Source organism: Polistes canadensis, unplaced genomic scaffold, assembly GCF_001313835.1.
Source record: "Polistes canadensis isolate GaletaPanama2010 unplaced genomic scaffold, ASM131383v1 scaffold_126, whole genome shotgun sequence".
NCBI lineage: Eukaryota > Metazoa > Arthropoda > Insecta > Hymenoptera > Vespidae > Polistes > Polistes canadensis.
Genome location: NW_014569673.1, coordinates 228,853 through 244,523, shown reverse-complemented (window position 1 = coordinate 244,523; position 15,671 = coordinate 228,853). Strand labels below are relative to the sequence as shown.

The 15,671-nt window shown below is 26.6% G+C and overlaps 5 protein-coding genes across 6 annotated transcripts in view; 2 read left to right on the top strand and 3 right to left on the bottom strand.

The window, feature by feature from the left end:
- LOC106788115 (metalloendopeptidase OMA1, mitochondrial-like) overlaps nt 1–15,671 on the bottom strand; it is a 212,597-nt gene that overhangs the window by 34,356 nt on the left and 162,570 nt on the right. The window lies entirely within an intron of this gene.
- Nucleotides 429–1,421, top strand: LOC106788121 (anaphase-promoting complex subunit 10). Its single transcript, XM_014751105.1, has 3 exons — nt 429–591; nt 687–939; nt 1,016–1,421. The coding sequence occupies exons 1-3, from the start codon at nt 567–569 to the stop codon at nt 1,305–1,307; spliced, it is 570 nt and encodes a 189-aa protein (XP_014606591.1). The 5' UTR covers nt 429–566; the 3' UTR covers nt 1,308–1,421.
- LOC106788120 (RWD domain-containing protein 2A) lies at nt 1,355–3,414 on the bottom strand. Of its 2 annotated transcripts, XM_014751104.1 has the most exons (4): nt 2,835–3,414; nt 2,325–2,771; nt 1,983–2,214; nt 1,355–1,431 (listed from the first exon to the last, which is right to left on the bottom strand). In XM_014751104.1, the coding sequence occupies exons 1-3, from the start codon at nt 3,024–3,026 to the stop codon at nt 1,984–1,986; spliced, it is 870 nt and encodes a 289-aa protein (XP_014606590.1). In that variant the 5' UTR covers nt 3,027–3,414; the 3' UTR covers nt 1,355–1,431; nt 1,983. The 2 variants fall into 2 exon arrangements, with proteins under 2 accessions (XP_014606590.1, XP_014606588.1); XM_014751102.1 differs by lacking the exon at nt 1,355–1,431 and having other exon boundaries at nt 1,693–2,214.
- LOC106788102 lies at nt 3,828–9,270 on the top strand. Its single transcript, XM_014751054.1, has 14 exons — nt 3,828–4,732; nt 4,840–5,251; nt 5,343–5,791; nt 5,869–6,011; nt 6,099–6,346; nt 6,428–6,676; nt 6,821–7,003; nt 7,079–7,129; nt 7,223–7,239; nt 7,317–7,569; nt 7,659–7,896; nt 8,006–8,379; nt 8,472–8,762; nt 8,862–9,270. The coding sequence occupies exons 1-14, from the start codon at nt 3,998–4,000 to the stop codon at nt 9,218–9,220; spliced, it is 4,002 nt and encodes a 1,333-aa protein (XP_014606540.1). The 5' UTR covers nt 3,828–3,997; the 3' UTR covers nt 9,221–9,270.
- LOC106788118 (testis-specific serine/threonine-protein kinase 3-like) lies at nt 11,716–14,243 on the bottom strand. Its single transcript, XM_014751100.1, has 5 exons — nt 14,148–14,243; nt 13,135–13,438; nt 12,070–12,623; nt 11,889–11,984; nt 11,716–11,804 (listed from the first exon to the last, which is right to left on the bottom strand). Exons 1-5 carry the CDS (start codon nt 14,241–14,243, stop codon nt 11,751–11,753), a joined length of 1,104 nt encoding a protein of 367 aa, XP_014606586.1. The 3' UTR covers nt 11,716–11,750.

Below are 15,671 nucleotides of genomic sequence, written 5' to 3'. Positions count from 1 at the left end.
TTCAAAAAGAAAACGATCAAATTTTCTTATAAAATTATGCCAGTATTTTATTATAATATATTATTATTTAATAAAATATTTTTTTGTGAAAAATGTATTGAGTTAATTCATTTGACAAATGATACCTAATAGTTATTATAATAAAAAAATGAATGTAAAAATTTTTATATACATACATACTTTTAACATACGTGCAGATAAGATTCACGAGATAAAGTGCATTAAATGAATGTTTTTCACTGAATTTTACTTTTAACACGAATAAAGAAGTGTTTAATATTCTATTGAAAGAATTAAGAAATGTGATATAAGTGTTTGTAACTTTCTATTTTATATTCAAACGTCGGTTACACGAAACAATTACGATATTAAGAAATAGGTGTGAAATTAACTGCAGATCGAAAAGGATTAATTCCAAATATCGACACTTCAATGATGCCGCCACTGATCTATGTTATTATCCTGCAGTGTTCTGTCAATAAATGTAAAATAACATAAACATTTTTTTTCTAATTAATATATAATTGTTTTAAGAAAATGTTCCCTAATTAAAAAGTAATTTTATAATGAGTAACAAAGCCAATAACACAGGTAAATATTTTGTTTTTTAAATATATATTGATTTATAATAATATTTTAATTATTTAAATTTTTATATTTAATATTTAATATATTTGTATCATTAGGAGAAACAGATCCTGTGCAAGAAGAATTAGCTGGTAGAGTAAGAGAAGTAGGCAATCATGCAATATGGAGTTTATCTAGTTGTAAGCCAGGTTTTGGAGTAGATCAACTCCGAGATGATATAACCGAAACATATTGGCAATCTGATGGGCAACTTCCACATTTGGTAAATATACAATTCAAAAGAAAAACAACGATAAGAGACATATGTATTTATACAGATTATAAACTCGATGAAAGCTATACTCCGAGCAGGTAATAATATAACAATTAAATGTAATAATATAACAATTAAAATTTCAATTGCTTCTTGATACAAATTTATTTTTAGAATTAGTATTAGAGCAGGTACCAATTTCAATGATCTTCAAGAAGTTGAAGTCATGGATCTTAATGAACCAAGTGGATGGGTGGTTATTCCTATAAAGGATATAAATGAAAGACCTATCAGAACATTTATGATCCAAATAGCTGTTATAAGCAATCATCAAAATGGTAGAGATACTCATATGCGACAAATTAAAGTTCACTCTCCAGCACAAGATGTTCTTGGACCACCTGCCCCTTATATGCCAGGACAATTTCTTACTAATGAATTTCTACGTTATGCTACAGTCAGATAGATTAGTATTTGTATATATATATTAGTTTATTTATTACAGTAAGAAAATTCGCTCAACATTTGTATTGTATTCCATAGGTTTCATAGTATCAATAAAGTATCATCATATCCTTAATCCATATGACCTGATTATACAAAAAAAAATGTACACATTAAATATTACCACCTTGTAATAATCGAGATATAACTGATCTTGTAAATTCAACTTACTTATAGTGTGTTACTCTTGACGAGTAAAGTTTAGCACATAATGATAAATTTTCTAATAATATTCGTAATTATATGCAATATAAGTGATAATCATTTAAGTCATGGATCAGAAATTTTGACTAATGCATTAGAAGATTTAACTAAATTTTTTGAAAAGCTTAAAACAAAATATGGTATGTAGAAAATTCTATTTATTTATTCAGCAGTTATTAACTCACTCTTTAACTTATTCAACGAACTTACAAAACTTACTTTCAGAAAATCATTCGTTACATTTTGATACATTAGACCAAATCGATACAAAAATAAATTCGTATATTGAAAATGCAAGTAATCCAATTAATCGTCATAAAAGACATGATTCATTCAACAATGCTGTCGGTATGTTATAGAAATATTGTTTGTTTGTCTTAATATATATATATATTAACTTAAGAAGATAGATTAAGATATTTTAAATGATTACTTTAATGGGTAAATTTGCCTTTGATACCAAAAATTTCATTAAAAACATGCTGAGATTGATGGTCGGTTAAATATGTAAGTAATTGTCCCATATCATTATGACGATCTGAACTAGGAAAAGATATTTCTTGAAAGTTAGGATATTTACGCATGGAGTTTATATTTTTTTCATCATTTAAGATCTCATCTTCTATTAATTTAATGAGAATTTTATGCCAATTCATAACTTTTATCTGAAAATTATAACATAAAATGTTATACGAAATTTTAAAAAGAGTAGGTTTAAGTTTCTCATAATCACTTTGGATTCAGCGATTAATATAATTCCATATAACTATTCTACCTTTTGCCACCACAATTCACAATCCGTTTTTGTACCTTCTATACAAATAATTCCTGGTTTGCCAGGTAAACAAAATCCAGTGAGAGAATGTTCTTTCGCTAAATTAATTATATCTCGTCTTTTAAGTTTACTATATATGTGATGACTATAAATCCAATATCTAGCAAAACTTAATTCACCAGGTTGCTCATATTCTTTCTTTTCATTTTCATTATTACTTTCTTTATTGACTTTCGAATTTTTGAGATATTTCTCTATGTTATCTTGTAACCATGATATCAGCGAATATATACAAGGATCACCATTTTCATTCTTATTTAAAAAACTTGCTAATGCTTCATTTAAAAGTAATTGTTGTGTTCGATCTAGCGAAGGAGTTCTAGCATAAACTTCAGGTTTCTCTTGCGGATAATTAGTCGGCAGACATACTTGAAGTTCAATCGTTGCCTAAATAAAATATATAAATATTATTTTTATTTATATATTGTGTAATCATTATTAAAATCTTACTTCGTTCTCAGAAATTTTTATAGAATATTCCAATCTTTGCGGAAGTTCTTGAGGAAATTCAATAAAATTATTAATGTCAGCTAAAATTCCTTGATCTGCGATTACTAATTCTTCTGGATAAACCGATTGTAATGCTTCTAATTCGTATATTTGAGTTGTTAAATTTTCTTTTATATTTTCGTAAAGAGACATTGTATTTAAATGATATATAAGACATATGGAAACTGTTCACTTGCAACAACCTATTTATATTGATATCTTAAAAAGATAATACTGATTTTAAGAAAAAAAACATGAAGTAAAATAATAATTTGAGTTCAGTTTAAAGGTTCAAGGCTAAAGATTATATAAATATTATTGATATAATATAACCTATAATATAATATAACCATGAATCAAAACTGTACTTAGGAAGCAAGATGCATATTTATTCAAAAAAATTCATTTTAATTTTATTTATTTAATATATATATACACACACACACACACGCGCGCGCGCGTCTAAATTTATTTATAATACAGTAATTAAGTATTGCATCTAATTTAAAATTGAAGAATATTGACAGTTCTTATTAAACTATTAGTACACTATGAAATGAGGATTTGATGTAAAAACATATATCGTACGCTTTAGTTACAATAAAGCGCGGGGAATTTTGAACGTCATTATCGAAAGATTAAATGACCTTAAAACACAAATTTGATATAAAACATTAATTTTTCAGCAATTAATATTCTGGAAGGTTTCGACGAAATATCGACGTTTAATGTACAAGATTTTAAACATATAACATTTTTTCCACTTAAATTTAATGGACATTTCTTTTGGTTTATGGCAGGCATTAACTCTAATGGAATATCTTTATATCAATTAAATGTATGTAGTATTTTAATATACTATATATTAATAGATTACATATATTACTAATAAAAAATTGTTTTGTTCTTAGAATAAAAAATTGAATCACGTTAAAACATATTCGCAATATAATGGTATACGAATAATAGTGGACAACTCTATACAGGATACCATAGCTATAATTCAAACTTTCATTGAGAATATAATAATATTGAAATTTGATTATATTCAGACTGCGTATACACTATCCTTTGTACAAGCTATTCAAATACCTGATATAACTGATATCCATACATGGCATTACATGAATGATTTATATTTAGGCATAGCATCGCATCATAATATATCAATTTATATTTGGACTAATACACACTTTGATTTAATACAAACTTTAGATTTTGGAGCAGAAAAATTAACATTCTTTAAAAATAAAGGATTTATGAATCTCATTTGTATTTCATCTCGCACAATAATATTACGTTATTCTTTACATTTGAATAAATTTATGATAATTCAGACATTACCTGCTAGCAATGCTGTTGTTACATTTGATGTAATCAAGGGTCATCTGAAAGAATATTATATATGTTTGTCTACGGATAAAAATACAGTTATGTACAAAGAAGTACATGGGTATTTTATGTCATTTCAAGAAATATCTAGCGCAGAAAAGATAATACCATTAATAGATAAAAATGCAGTTGTATTATTGTCACTCTATAAGAATGTTGTAACAATTTATCAATACGATGGATGGAAATTTGTAAGATTAAATGCAAAAGTGTCAGAAGTCAATAATATTTATCTGGTTTATATTCATGAAAATAAATTAATGATCATAACACATGGAGTTTCTACATGGAAATTATTAAAGCCAAAATGGGGTGAAATAAAATCTTTAGTTGGATTAAAAAATGAAATAAAATCTTGGTGCATTAAAGCTACAGCTATTGCACAGAGAATACCTAAGGCTACATTAATTTTAAAAACACCATTGTCTATATTAAATGGTCATATACGTGAAATTGATACTCAAAATGTAAATATTTGTTTTTTTTTGGATCTAACATGCTATATTGCATATAATATTCTATATATTTTTTTTTATATATATAATTTAATATAAAATAAATTATATTATTATAGATAAATGGATATGATTCAAAAGAATTGCAAAACTTAACAAGACAATACGAATATTTGAATACACAAATACAAGCAATGAATGATTATTTAAATAAAAAAATAAACAATAGTAATGTTCAATATAAAACACTACGAGCTAATAAAGTACAAGTAACATGTAAATCACAATGCAAGGTTAATAATGTAATAATAACAGGAAAAGATAATCCATTGCTTAAATTAAAATCCATAGAAGACATTAATCAGAATATAACATTTTCAAATTTAAAAGTAGAAAACATTAATAACTTCAAGTGTCCTATTATTGCATTAACACCTACAAATTTGCATCTCAAAGGATTAATCAATAATGTTTCATTGTCAGATTTACAAGAAAATACATTAAAAATAAGCGGTGATCAAATAGTTAAAAGTTAATATGATTATTTCTTTTCTTATTTTAATTTTATAATTATATTTATGTGTGTAAATGTGTTATTAAATATATATATATTATTTTTTAGGTGATCACATTTTTGTTGAATTAGACGTTGATCATAGCGTTGTGCCATTAAATATTGCTACAAATTTTACAACCCAAACTGTACACGCAAAAAAAATTACAGTAAAAGAATTGCATTTGGAGAAAGATGGATTTTTATTACCATTAAATGGTCCTCCATCTAAAATCTCAGGATGTATAACAGTAAAAAAAGTAAACGTAACAGGGCAAATTACTTTAAAAGGAGGATTGAAAGGTAAAGGTGCAAGTTCATTAATGCCAATTAAACGTGTGTCAGACTTTATGGAAATAAACGGAAATCGTAATTTCCAAAATATTACCATCGTAAATACACTGAGAACTGAAGACGTATACAGGCAAAATGGCAAATCTTTAAAAGTTATTTTGGATAATGGAATATTAATAGATAATAAATTCCCACGACATTTAATATTTTCTAACAATAATGTGGTATGAAAGCAATATATTTGTATTTTCTTTATTTGTTTATGTTTTTAAATAAATATGTAATTAAATATTATTCGTAGGTTTGGAGAAATGTTACGATAAAAAATTATAATAATTGGGTAACAGCTTATTCTGATAATAAAGTTATCATTTCAGGAAAAAAACAAATTAATTATGATGTGATATTACCACATTCAGCTTACCCAGCATCATTGATTCCAAAGTATGTATCCTAATGCTATTGTGTGCGTTTGATACATTATATATATATTTGTATTTAAATATTAACTTTTATTTATGAATATTATAGACTTAATTTTTCCTTATGCGTTTCAACTGCTAATGTTTCAAACTTAAAATTATCTAATGTACTGATAGAAAATATAAATGTAGATAATTTGAACAGTTTTCACGTATTTGGAGCTAAAGAATTAAACTCTACTATTTTTGAGACAACAACTTCTATCGATACTATTGATTTATCGAAAAAATATTTCATTGGTGTAACTAATGTAAAAGATATTCTACCATTTAATATTAAAGGATTTAATCTAAAAGGCAATAGAATTTTATCTACAATTTACTAAATACTTGATGTGTGTGTGATATACTTTCTTATTTTATAATAATATTTTATAGGATTTCAAGAAATTCTAAACACGTGGATAGGAAAAAACATTTTTAAAGATATTCGAAATGTAACACGTTTGAAAGTTAATAATCTTCAAGTTCCTGCAAGATTTACATTTCCACTTCCTACTACAGTTAGAAATGTTATCTCAAAAGGAAATACTTATGCTAAAATTATTAATGGTGAAGATATTGAACGTTTCATGAAAAATGCTGTTAGAATAGATGATACAATTTCTTTAAATAATATAACATTTAGTAAGTAATTATTTTAATTAATAATTTTGTTCTCAACTCCACACATTTGAGATTTAATTATAAATTACAAAAAATAATTTTTAAAATATGAAAATGTTAAAAAATTTTTAATCATTTCTTAAAATGTTATAATTATTATTATAGATATGGGATTAAAATCCAACAATGTACAATTTTCCTATGGATCACTTAATCTCACTGATCCAGCATTTTATCCAAATTTGCATTCAAAACATATTTTGGGTAACATGCAAGTAGGAATGTTAAATATACCAAAACCTATCATTGATAAAACATACAACACTTCAAAAAATTATATAATACAAGGTAAAAATGAAATATTTATTATATGCGATAATAAAAATTTATATCAAATAACTCTATGAAAGATTTTAATTTTAGGTAATGTAACTTTTACATCTGAACCTATTGTACAAAATATAAATAACATCAATTTGAAAAAGTTCTTTTCGGAAATTTATACAATTGATGAAAATATAATTGTAACTGGTAATAATTTTGTCATTAAAAATATGACTTTATTAGGAAATAATATCACAAAGGTAAATAATTATCCAAAAGAAAGAAAATGTTTCATTTGATCATGACATAACAGCATTTTAATACTCATATTTTTCAGACATCTCTTAATGTACCACATTATGGTTCTTGGACAAATATGTCATACAATTTATTAAGTAAAACTAAACCTCAAGTAATAAATGTTCCTTGTTGGTTTAGTAGTATAGAAATTGACAATATCAAAGGTTCTAAAAATTTATCTATACAATCTTCTGATTCATACATAAAGAATATAATTGAAATGTCTTTTAAAAAAAATGAGACACAAATAATTATAGGCAACTGGCATTTTGATACATTAATATTACCAGGTTCTGTAATCATTTTCTTATCTTAATATAATCTTAAATAAAAATTTGATTTATGTAAAAAGAAAAATATAATTAATTTTCTTTTTCAGGTGAAGTAAATTTACAAGGAAAAATTAATAACATGGATTTAAGAACCGATATTATGAAACATAGTAGTGAAACAAATGTTGTTACCGGAAAGAAAACAGTTTTAGGATTGACAACTAAAAATTTACATGGATTAAATTTCAGTGAATGGTCACAAAATGCAGTATTATCAAATCACCAAAATGTAATTGTAGTTAAAGGTCAAAAGACTTTTGCTAATATAAATCTTTCACATTTAAGGTATAATTGAATTTATTTTAACAAGTAGAAACATTGAAAGTTATTTAATATTATTTTTTATATCAAAACGAATTATTTATAATTTTTTTATAAAATTGATTATTAACAGTTTGGATGGTACCATAATGGGGAAAAAAATTGAAAATGCATTACTAAAATCCAAACCGCAAATTATTAATGGCACGAAAATATTCGATGGTAATATTAAAATGCCGAGTCTATTAATTGATGGTTTAGTGAATGATATTAATTTGACAAGTTTTACCAGTAATCTGTTAAAGAAAAATAAGACTGTACAAATACTAGAGACAGATATTATTTTAAAAGATAGTTTAGAAGTATTCGGAAATATTTTCATTGATGGTCTTTATAATGGTATCAAATTAAATAATCTTAACAAAGAATACGAAAAACTGAAATCTATAGAAAATAATTTAACAGAGATTGCGGAGGTAGTAAAGGTAGCAGGAACTGCTTTAAATAGTTAGTATATAAAATTCTAATTTTAATATAATAAAAATTTGAATTATTTATTATATATACGTATATATATATATATTTTTTTTTTATTACAGATCGAGCCTTTTTCTTAAATAAATTAAAAATTTTGAAAAATATTAATGCATTAACAACCTATTCAAATAATAATTACTTACAAAATAATATTAATTCTTATTGCGAATTAAAAAATGTATCATTATTTTGTAACAATATTAAAATACAAGGCTTTAGTCTTGGATCGAATATAAGTAATTATACAAGACTTCAAATTTTATCTGTTAGAGAAAATACATTTATTGTATTGATTACATCTGATTGTGTTTCAATTGGCAATATTATTGATGCAAGATTTTATCAGAAAAAAGGTTTATCATTATCTAAATTATTATGCAGTTATTATGTTCAAAAAAATGTGTATCAATTAATTTAATGAAATATTTCATTTATATTATTTTTTCTTGCAGTTTTTTGCGTACCAAATATTCTCAAAGCATCAATAGAATCTGTAGGAAATTCATTATGGATTATTTTACAATTACCTTTAGAAATGTTAGCGTTTCATTATGTTTCTGGGGATAATGTCAAACAGTATACTTTACCACCTTCAAATATGCTTATCACTGGTATACTATCAAATAAAGAATTATTAATGCTTCGATCAGATGGAGTTTGGAATATTAATGAACTTGGAAGGCCACGACATATATTTCAAACAAATTTAACAGGAACAATAGAAACATTTTTTTATGATAAAGAATATTATTTAAAAAATATAAATAATGATGGTACTGTTTTCATGAAACCTGTATACGTGGGTAATTAAACTGCATCAGAGATAAAATGAAAAATGTTACATATTTATCTGTGATATGTATAAACGTTATTCTATAAATATTATAGAAATTCTATTTATATGTGTAAACATATGTTAATTCATTCATTTGTTTTTGTCTAATTAATTTATGTTACTGTAATAATAAATTTTAGTATACCACTTTATATGTGAGAATTTAATTATGTGATTTCATTTATAATTCAAATTATTTAAAAAGCCCGCTCATTACTACAATCAAATAATCAAATTCATTTAGATATATTTACACAAATTAAAGTGACAATTAAATTTGTTGATTGCTCAAAAACAATTTGGAGAGAGAGAGAGATAGAGAGAGATTTATTGATTTTATAATAATTTATATTTGATTGTTCCATATATATATATATATATATATATATATACATATACGTTTTGCATGCAAATGATTTTTATTTCAAGAATAGAAATCTTTTATTATTTTTTCGAATAAATGTTTGCACATCAAAGTTTTCACCGAATCAAGTATATATTTAAATAAGAAAGTTTCTACTTACATTATAAAGAGTTCAAAAGTAATTTTCTGTTCCACAACAAATGGTTCATTTCATGGATCGTTTCGCGGGAAAGTACCAATGAGAAGTTTTCTGCATGAGTCACGTGACAACGATAAACGATACTATCGATCGATACTATAACCGGGATTTTTCAAATTTACTTTATTCAATTTATCTTTGAAATATTAAATTTGAATTAAATTACATTCGAGTAATCAACAAAATAGTTTTCTTTTCTTTTAGAAAAAAGGTTATTCCTAACTAAATAAAATGTATACAAAATATTCATTATAAATAAATAAATAAATTTTAAGGAAACGCCAGAGGTTGTGTGTTTTAAAAATTAAATAGAATAAAAAAGATGAGAAAATAAAAAAAGAAAAGAAAAGAAAGCAGAAGACGAATAAGAGGAACGTAATGACATGTTTCTTTATTTTATTAACGTTTCAATCGAATTTGTCGTTTATCTCTAGATGAAGTCGAACGGTTATCGATCATCTCTTGGGACCACTCTGATTATAAAGCCTTTCTATTCTCTTATCGAACGGTTTTCAAATCCTACTCCACATTTCTATGTATTCTCACGTATTTATACACGGTTTCCGTGTTTTCCAGCTTCTATAGAATTGAATCGATGGAAGAGAGAGAGAAATAAAATAAAACCAAAAGGAAAGAACAAAAATATAAAAAAGAAAGAGAAGCGAACAAAAGAATTTTTTCAACGTTAATTCGGCAATACAAGGACAAAAGCATCAAGAACTAAATAAAACTACCTACAGTAACGATTTATTTTCTATTCTATCAGTTCATCAACTTAAAGTTAATTTAATTAACCTTTGAAAAGAAAATTATTAGCGTTGAATATTCATGCCACACATTAATCCCTCTAAATTCTACCCATTGTTTTCTTTTATAGTTTTTCTTTTTTAAATTGTTTTATTATATTCTTTATTTTTTCATCTTATTTCTTTTTGCTTAAGTATAGATTTGCTAAGGGTGTTCATATCTTCAATGTTTCGATCGTTGAAAATGTTCCAGGTTTCCTGGCAAGGCTGATTGTGATATTCAAACGATGTTAATTTCCGGATAACGTTAGGACATTACGAAGGTTCTCATTACTAAGGATGACTATACGATGCCAAGTTAACTCGCCTCTACCATTATACCACAACAGTCTTTTACTGCAATGAGCAGGTCGCACGCTACGCGACACAACTTTATGGAAACACCTTTTACCCTTACACGAAAAGGTACTTCGTTACACGAGAGAGAAGGGTTCACGGGCAACGAAATAACGAACTTACAAACAAAATGTGAAGCTCGAAAATGGAGTGCGTGCGTGCGCACGATTCCGTTTTATAATTGCCTTTATAAAATATAAATGTGTTTCCCTTTGAATTAATGTTCTTTTACCAGATTTCTACCACCAACTAATGGAAGTGGAATAGAATCATTGAGTTATCGTGTCAACTATCCTTAAGCGTATATATGAGATCTCTCTCTCTCTCTCTTACAATTAAATACATCTTACTAATGAAAAAGGATAGTTCTCAAAGAACGAAGAGGAATTAGGGTTGCAGTAATAGTAATTAAGACGATCAAATCGATCGTTTATATAGATCTTGAAAGGAAGACCAATTTACTAAGAAGAATTTGCACCGTAACTTTAATCGTTTTCCGATTACTAGAAACTCAACTCATCGTCCAAAACAATCCCAGATTGGATACGTAATACACGTTTCTATCCAATATCGTCTTTCTAATTTAATTGCATCCTTAGTTTTCCATTGTTCAGTTAGCTTACTTCGAGGTAAATGGATACCTTAACTGTTTTATAGGTAAAACGTGGATATTGCATTTAAATCGTATTCTCATTCAAATGGGTTGGCTTACAAAAGTAAGAAATGGAGAGATATGGGAATATGTATCATGCAATTAAGAACCATGCTTCCAATTGTACTTGTATACCAAATGATATTCGATTACGTCTCGAGTTTTTGAAAAAGACCAGTTGGTAAAAGAGATGATGCTCTAGCCTAGAAAGGAAATGAGAAAAATTTCGATAAATGTAATGTAATATACATTTTGTATATATAGTTCTTAACAATGACATCGAATACCTTTGTAGCACCCTTTAAAATGGTGACTTGTTGTTCGACAGTTTCTTTAATATTATCTTGCTGCTTTTCACTCTTCTTTTCGATTCTCAGAGATTTCTAAAAAAAAAAAACGAATACAATAAAATACAACGAACTATATTCTGTACAAACAATTTTGTAATATTTTCAAGTAAAAGTTTACCTTCTTAGAAAATTTCTCTTCGTTCTTTTTACGTTCCTCTATAGCATTATTAAGAGCAGTTTGTTCAGCAGGTGTCAAAATCAATAATCTTTCATCCATTGCTATCCAATCGCAATATAATATCTGATCAACTTGCCAACGTTTGCTTACGTCAGGTTCCAAAAGATTGGTAACAGTTTTCTTCGCATTTTCACTTAACGTTTCGTCTATTTTTCGTCGAAATTTCCATCTACGTGATATTTGTTGTTCGTAAAGTACCTTTATGTTGGTCTCATCGAAAGGCATGGCTTTGTTCAATATGATATAAAGAATTACACCCAAAGACCAAATGTCTGAATGTTTTGGATTATAAGGAGCACCACGTAGAACTTCTGGTGCAGCATATGACAAGGAACCACAATACGTGTCACTTAATACACGTTTACCACGATTGTCAATCATGTATCGTGAAAATCCGAAATCGGCTAATTTTACATTGTAATTCGTAGTTAGTAATACGTTTTCACATTTCATATCACGATGTGCGATTTCCATTTCGTGAAGATATTGAAGTCCTGAAAAAAAAAAAAAAATAAACCAAAAGTACAATGAAATGCAATTTACGTGTTATTAAATTTGGAATTTTTATATTGTTTAATTGTTTCGAATATACGCGCGAAAGATACGTTACGTACGTACATCGTTTAGCTTTATACGAAACACAACATTCCTGATGGGCAGAAAAAAACAAAAGCAAAAAGAGAAATAAAAAGAGAGGAGGAAGAGGAGGAGAATTATCGATTGATAAAAATGATATAGAACAGGACGTAATCGCTCGTTAGTGTTTCTCAATAATTGAATTGTCGAGTACGTCGTTATTTGCACGTTCTGTATTCTCAACGAATATATCGATTAATAAAACGTTAATCTATGATTTTATTTATATATATATATATATATTTGAAAAATATTTCTCTTTAGACAAAATTATTTTCTTCTTTTATATTATTTTTTGATAGTATATAAAATATATTATATTTATATATATATATATATATATATATATGTGTGTATGTATGTATATACCAAGAGTCAGTTGTCGAAGCCATATGCGAGCTTGATTCTCTGTCACTGCACCGTTCTTTAGGATAAAATCGAGAAGGTCACCGTTCTCAGCAAAACGCATGAATATAAAATATTTCGTTCGTCTTTGAAAGATGCTGTGTATATGTACCACGTGTGGATGATTCAATTTAACTAAAATATCAAGCTCCCTTGGTAAAAATTTACGAACGAAATCTTTCGGTGCTTTCGATGTGTCGATGATCTTGCAAGCCAACGTGGAATCCTTTACCGAACGATACTGCGATTTGTAATCGGCTTGGTAAACCTATACAAATATTTTTAAATAATATTAAACATGCAATAAAATGTAGAGTTTTCTTCTTACGGTTAAATAAGAGAAACAAAGAAGAAGACAAAAAATTAATTTAAAAGAAAACGTTGACTTATTATTCGAAGAAAAAGAAAGATAACAAAATAATAAGAACGAGATAAAATATACACGAGTAATCCGTATGAATTTGTAAAAAAATGAATGAACGAATGAACGTACGAGCTTTCATGTTTTTTCACAGAATAAACTCTATTTCATCATACGATCGTAACAAATTCGTTTACCGAAACGTTTAATCATCGTGTTCGCGTGATTGTTCTTCGATGTCATATGCAGCGGACCAACTTTCATCGATTTTCCAGTACGGAGGGTAAAGAAGGGGGTTGAGTGAAAAATCGACGATTGTTTTCAATGAAACATTTTTTTTCTATTGCATACGTTAATTTTCAAACAAGATTATATTAACGTTTTCCCATTATCACGTGGAAAACAAATCTATTGACACTTATTTATATTTTTATATAACTTTTTTTTTTGTTGATACAATTTCTCAACGAATCGTTGAATTCTCATCAAAAATTTTCTTTTATTTGCCCGTTAAACAAAAAGCGTCTGCATTTTCTTTTTCTTTTACTCTCTTAAATATTTTTAACAACAACAACAATTAATAATAAGTTGCAAATAAGATTTGAAATAGACAAACCTTAGCGTAAGAACCCTCGCCGATTTTTTTCGTTAATTTATAACCACGTTCTAATAAAACGGCTTCCTCGGACGCTGTTTGACTCAAACTTGACATGAGATTTGACGAACAAGGGATTGCATCGTACCTGCTCCGTTATCATAATTAACTAGGAATTGTAACTATATTTAACCCTAAACTTTAAACGAACTCACGTTAGTTAATCTTGTTTGTATAAAACACGTATATAACTTGATAATGTTAGATTATTTATACGAGGTTAATAATAATGTTAATAAATCCATGAGAAGGGAAGAGATAATATTTCATGGGTTGCTATGTTCATTGCAAAACGAGATATTTCGATATTTAATTGGATATTTTTTTTTCAAGCGTATAATCGTAGAATCATAATATATACGTATATCGAATATTTATTTTTCCACGTGTATTCATTAAATTGAAATATTCGAAAGTAATATATAAAAGTTTGATGATAATCATATTCGTATAATTCGTTCTGTATCCTATCAAATAAAAAATTCAATATAATTTTGATCGAATTTCAAATAAATAATCAATTTCATTTGAAAAACCTTTCATTTTAAATTTATCGAAATAGACAATTTATAATGGAGAAGGAGGATGATGATGAACAAGGAAAAAGAGAAGAGTACTTTTTCGAAAGAGATATGACAAAATTAATAACGAATATGTCATTGCCAGAGATTCTCTCTCATTCATGGTTGGAACCATAAAACGAAACGCTTCGTCATTCAACGAATTGGTAAACTTCCAAATAATTTTCAAAAGCTAAATTCTATATAACACACAGTTGGAAAAATAAAATCACTCTATTGCAATAGAAACTTATTAATTACCGCAAAAGAATCTTTTCACGAGAGCATAACTTTGCGAGCTTTTGTAAAGAAGATATATATATATATACACATATTCCTATAAAGGAACTGCTTAACGTCGAGATACGAGATTGACAATGAACGTTGAAACAGCTTAGGGAAGCTCTTACACGGCTTTTCATTTATCGTCTTTTCCCATTGTCTTCATATTAATAACTAGACTGCGACTGCTAGATTTAATGACTACCACCGCATTTTCATTTTAGTTACACTACGCGAAACGTGAAATATTTTATCGTAACTCTTTTCGTATTTTACAAAACGAATTCAAACAAAAGAAAAGAACAACAACAATAACAACAACAATAAAAGTCGTTGCAATTAATTCATCAGAAATATTTGTCTTTACTTATTACAATGATAGTTATTTTTACATTTCGGTATTATTTCTTTCTTTTTTTTTTAACATATCAAACACGTATGTGTTTTAATACAACGATCTCGTATCTACGAGATAAATATTGTAAATAAAAATATACAAATTAATCGGGAGAAAATTTGAGATACTATCAAAAGATAAATTATTTCTAAAGAAAAATGAAATTAAAAAAAAAAATATATATATATATATATAATACAATAATAATATACATTATATACAATATATAATTATATACATATATAT

Excerpts from the sequence above, each read along its gene's own strand:
- LOC106788121 (XM_014751105.1), top strand. The coding sequence starts at position 567 with ATGAGTAACAAAGCCAATAACACAG. Across the intron at positions 592-686 it reads TAACAAAGCCAATAACACAG|GAGAAACAGATCCTGTGCAA; the intron begins GTAAATATTTTG and ends TTGTATCATTAG. Across the intron at positions 940-1,015 it reads GAAAGCTATACTCCGAGCAG|AATTAGTATTAGAGCAGGTA; the intron begins GTAATAATATAA and ends ATTTATTTTTAG.
- LOC106788120 (XM_014751104.1), bottom strand. The coding sequence starts at position 3,026 with ATGTCTCTTTACGAAAATATAAAAGAAAATTTAACAACTCAAATATAC. Across the intron at positions 2,772-2,834 it reads TAAAAATTTCTGAGAACGAA|GCAACGATTGAACTTCAAGT; the intron begins GTAAGATTTTAA and ends TATTTTATTTAG. Across the intron at positions 2,215-2,324 it reads GTGAATTGTGGTGGCAAAAG|ATAAAAGTTATGAATTGGCA; the intron begins GTAGAATAGTTA and ends TATAATTTTCAG.
- LOC106788102 (XM_014751054.1), top strand. The coding sequence starts at position 3,998 with ATGAATGATTTATATTTAGGCATAGCATCGCATCATAATATATCAATT. Across the intron at positions 4,733-4,839 it reads GTGAAATTGATACTCAAAAT|ATAAATGGATATGATTCAAA; the intron begins GTAAATATTTGT and ends ATATTATTATAG. Across the intron at positions 8,763-8,861 it reads AAGATTTTATCAGAAAAAAG|TTTTTTGCGTACCAAATATT; the intron begins GTTTATCATTAT and ends TTTTTCTTGCAG.
- LOC106788118 (XM_014751100.1), bottom strand. The coding sequence starts at position 14,243 with ATGTCAAGTTTGAGTCAAACAGCGTCCGAGGAAGCCGTTTTATTAGAA. Across the intron at positions 12,624-13,134 it reads GCTTCGACAACTGACTCTTG|GACTTCAATATCTTCACGAA; the intron begins GTATATACATAC and ends TTTTTTTTTCAG. Across the intron at positions 11,985-12,069 it reads AAGAGAAATTTTCTAAGAAG|AAATCTCTGAGAATCGAAAA; the intron begins GTAAACTTTTAC and ends TTTTTTTTTTAG.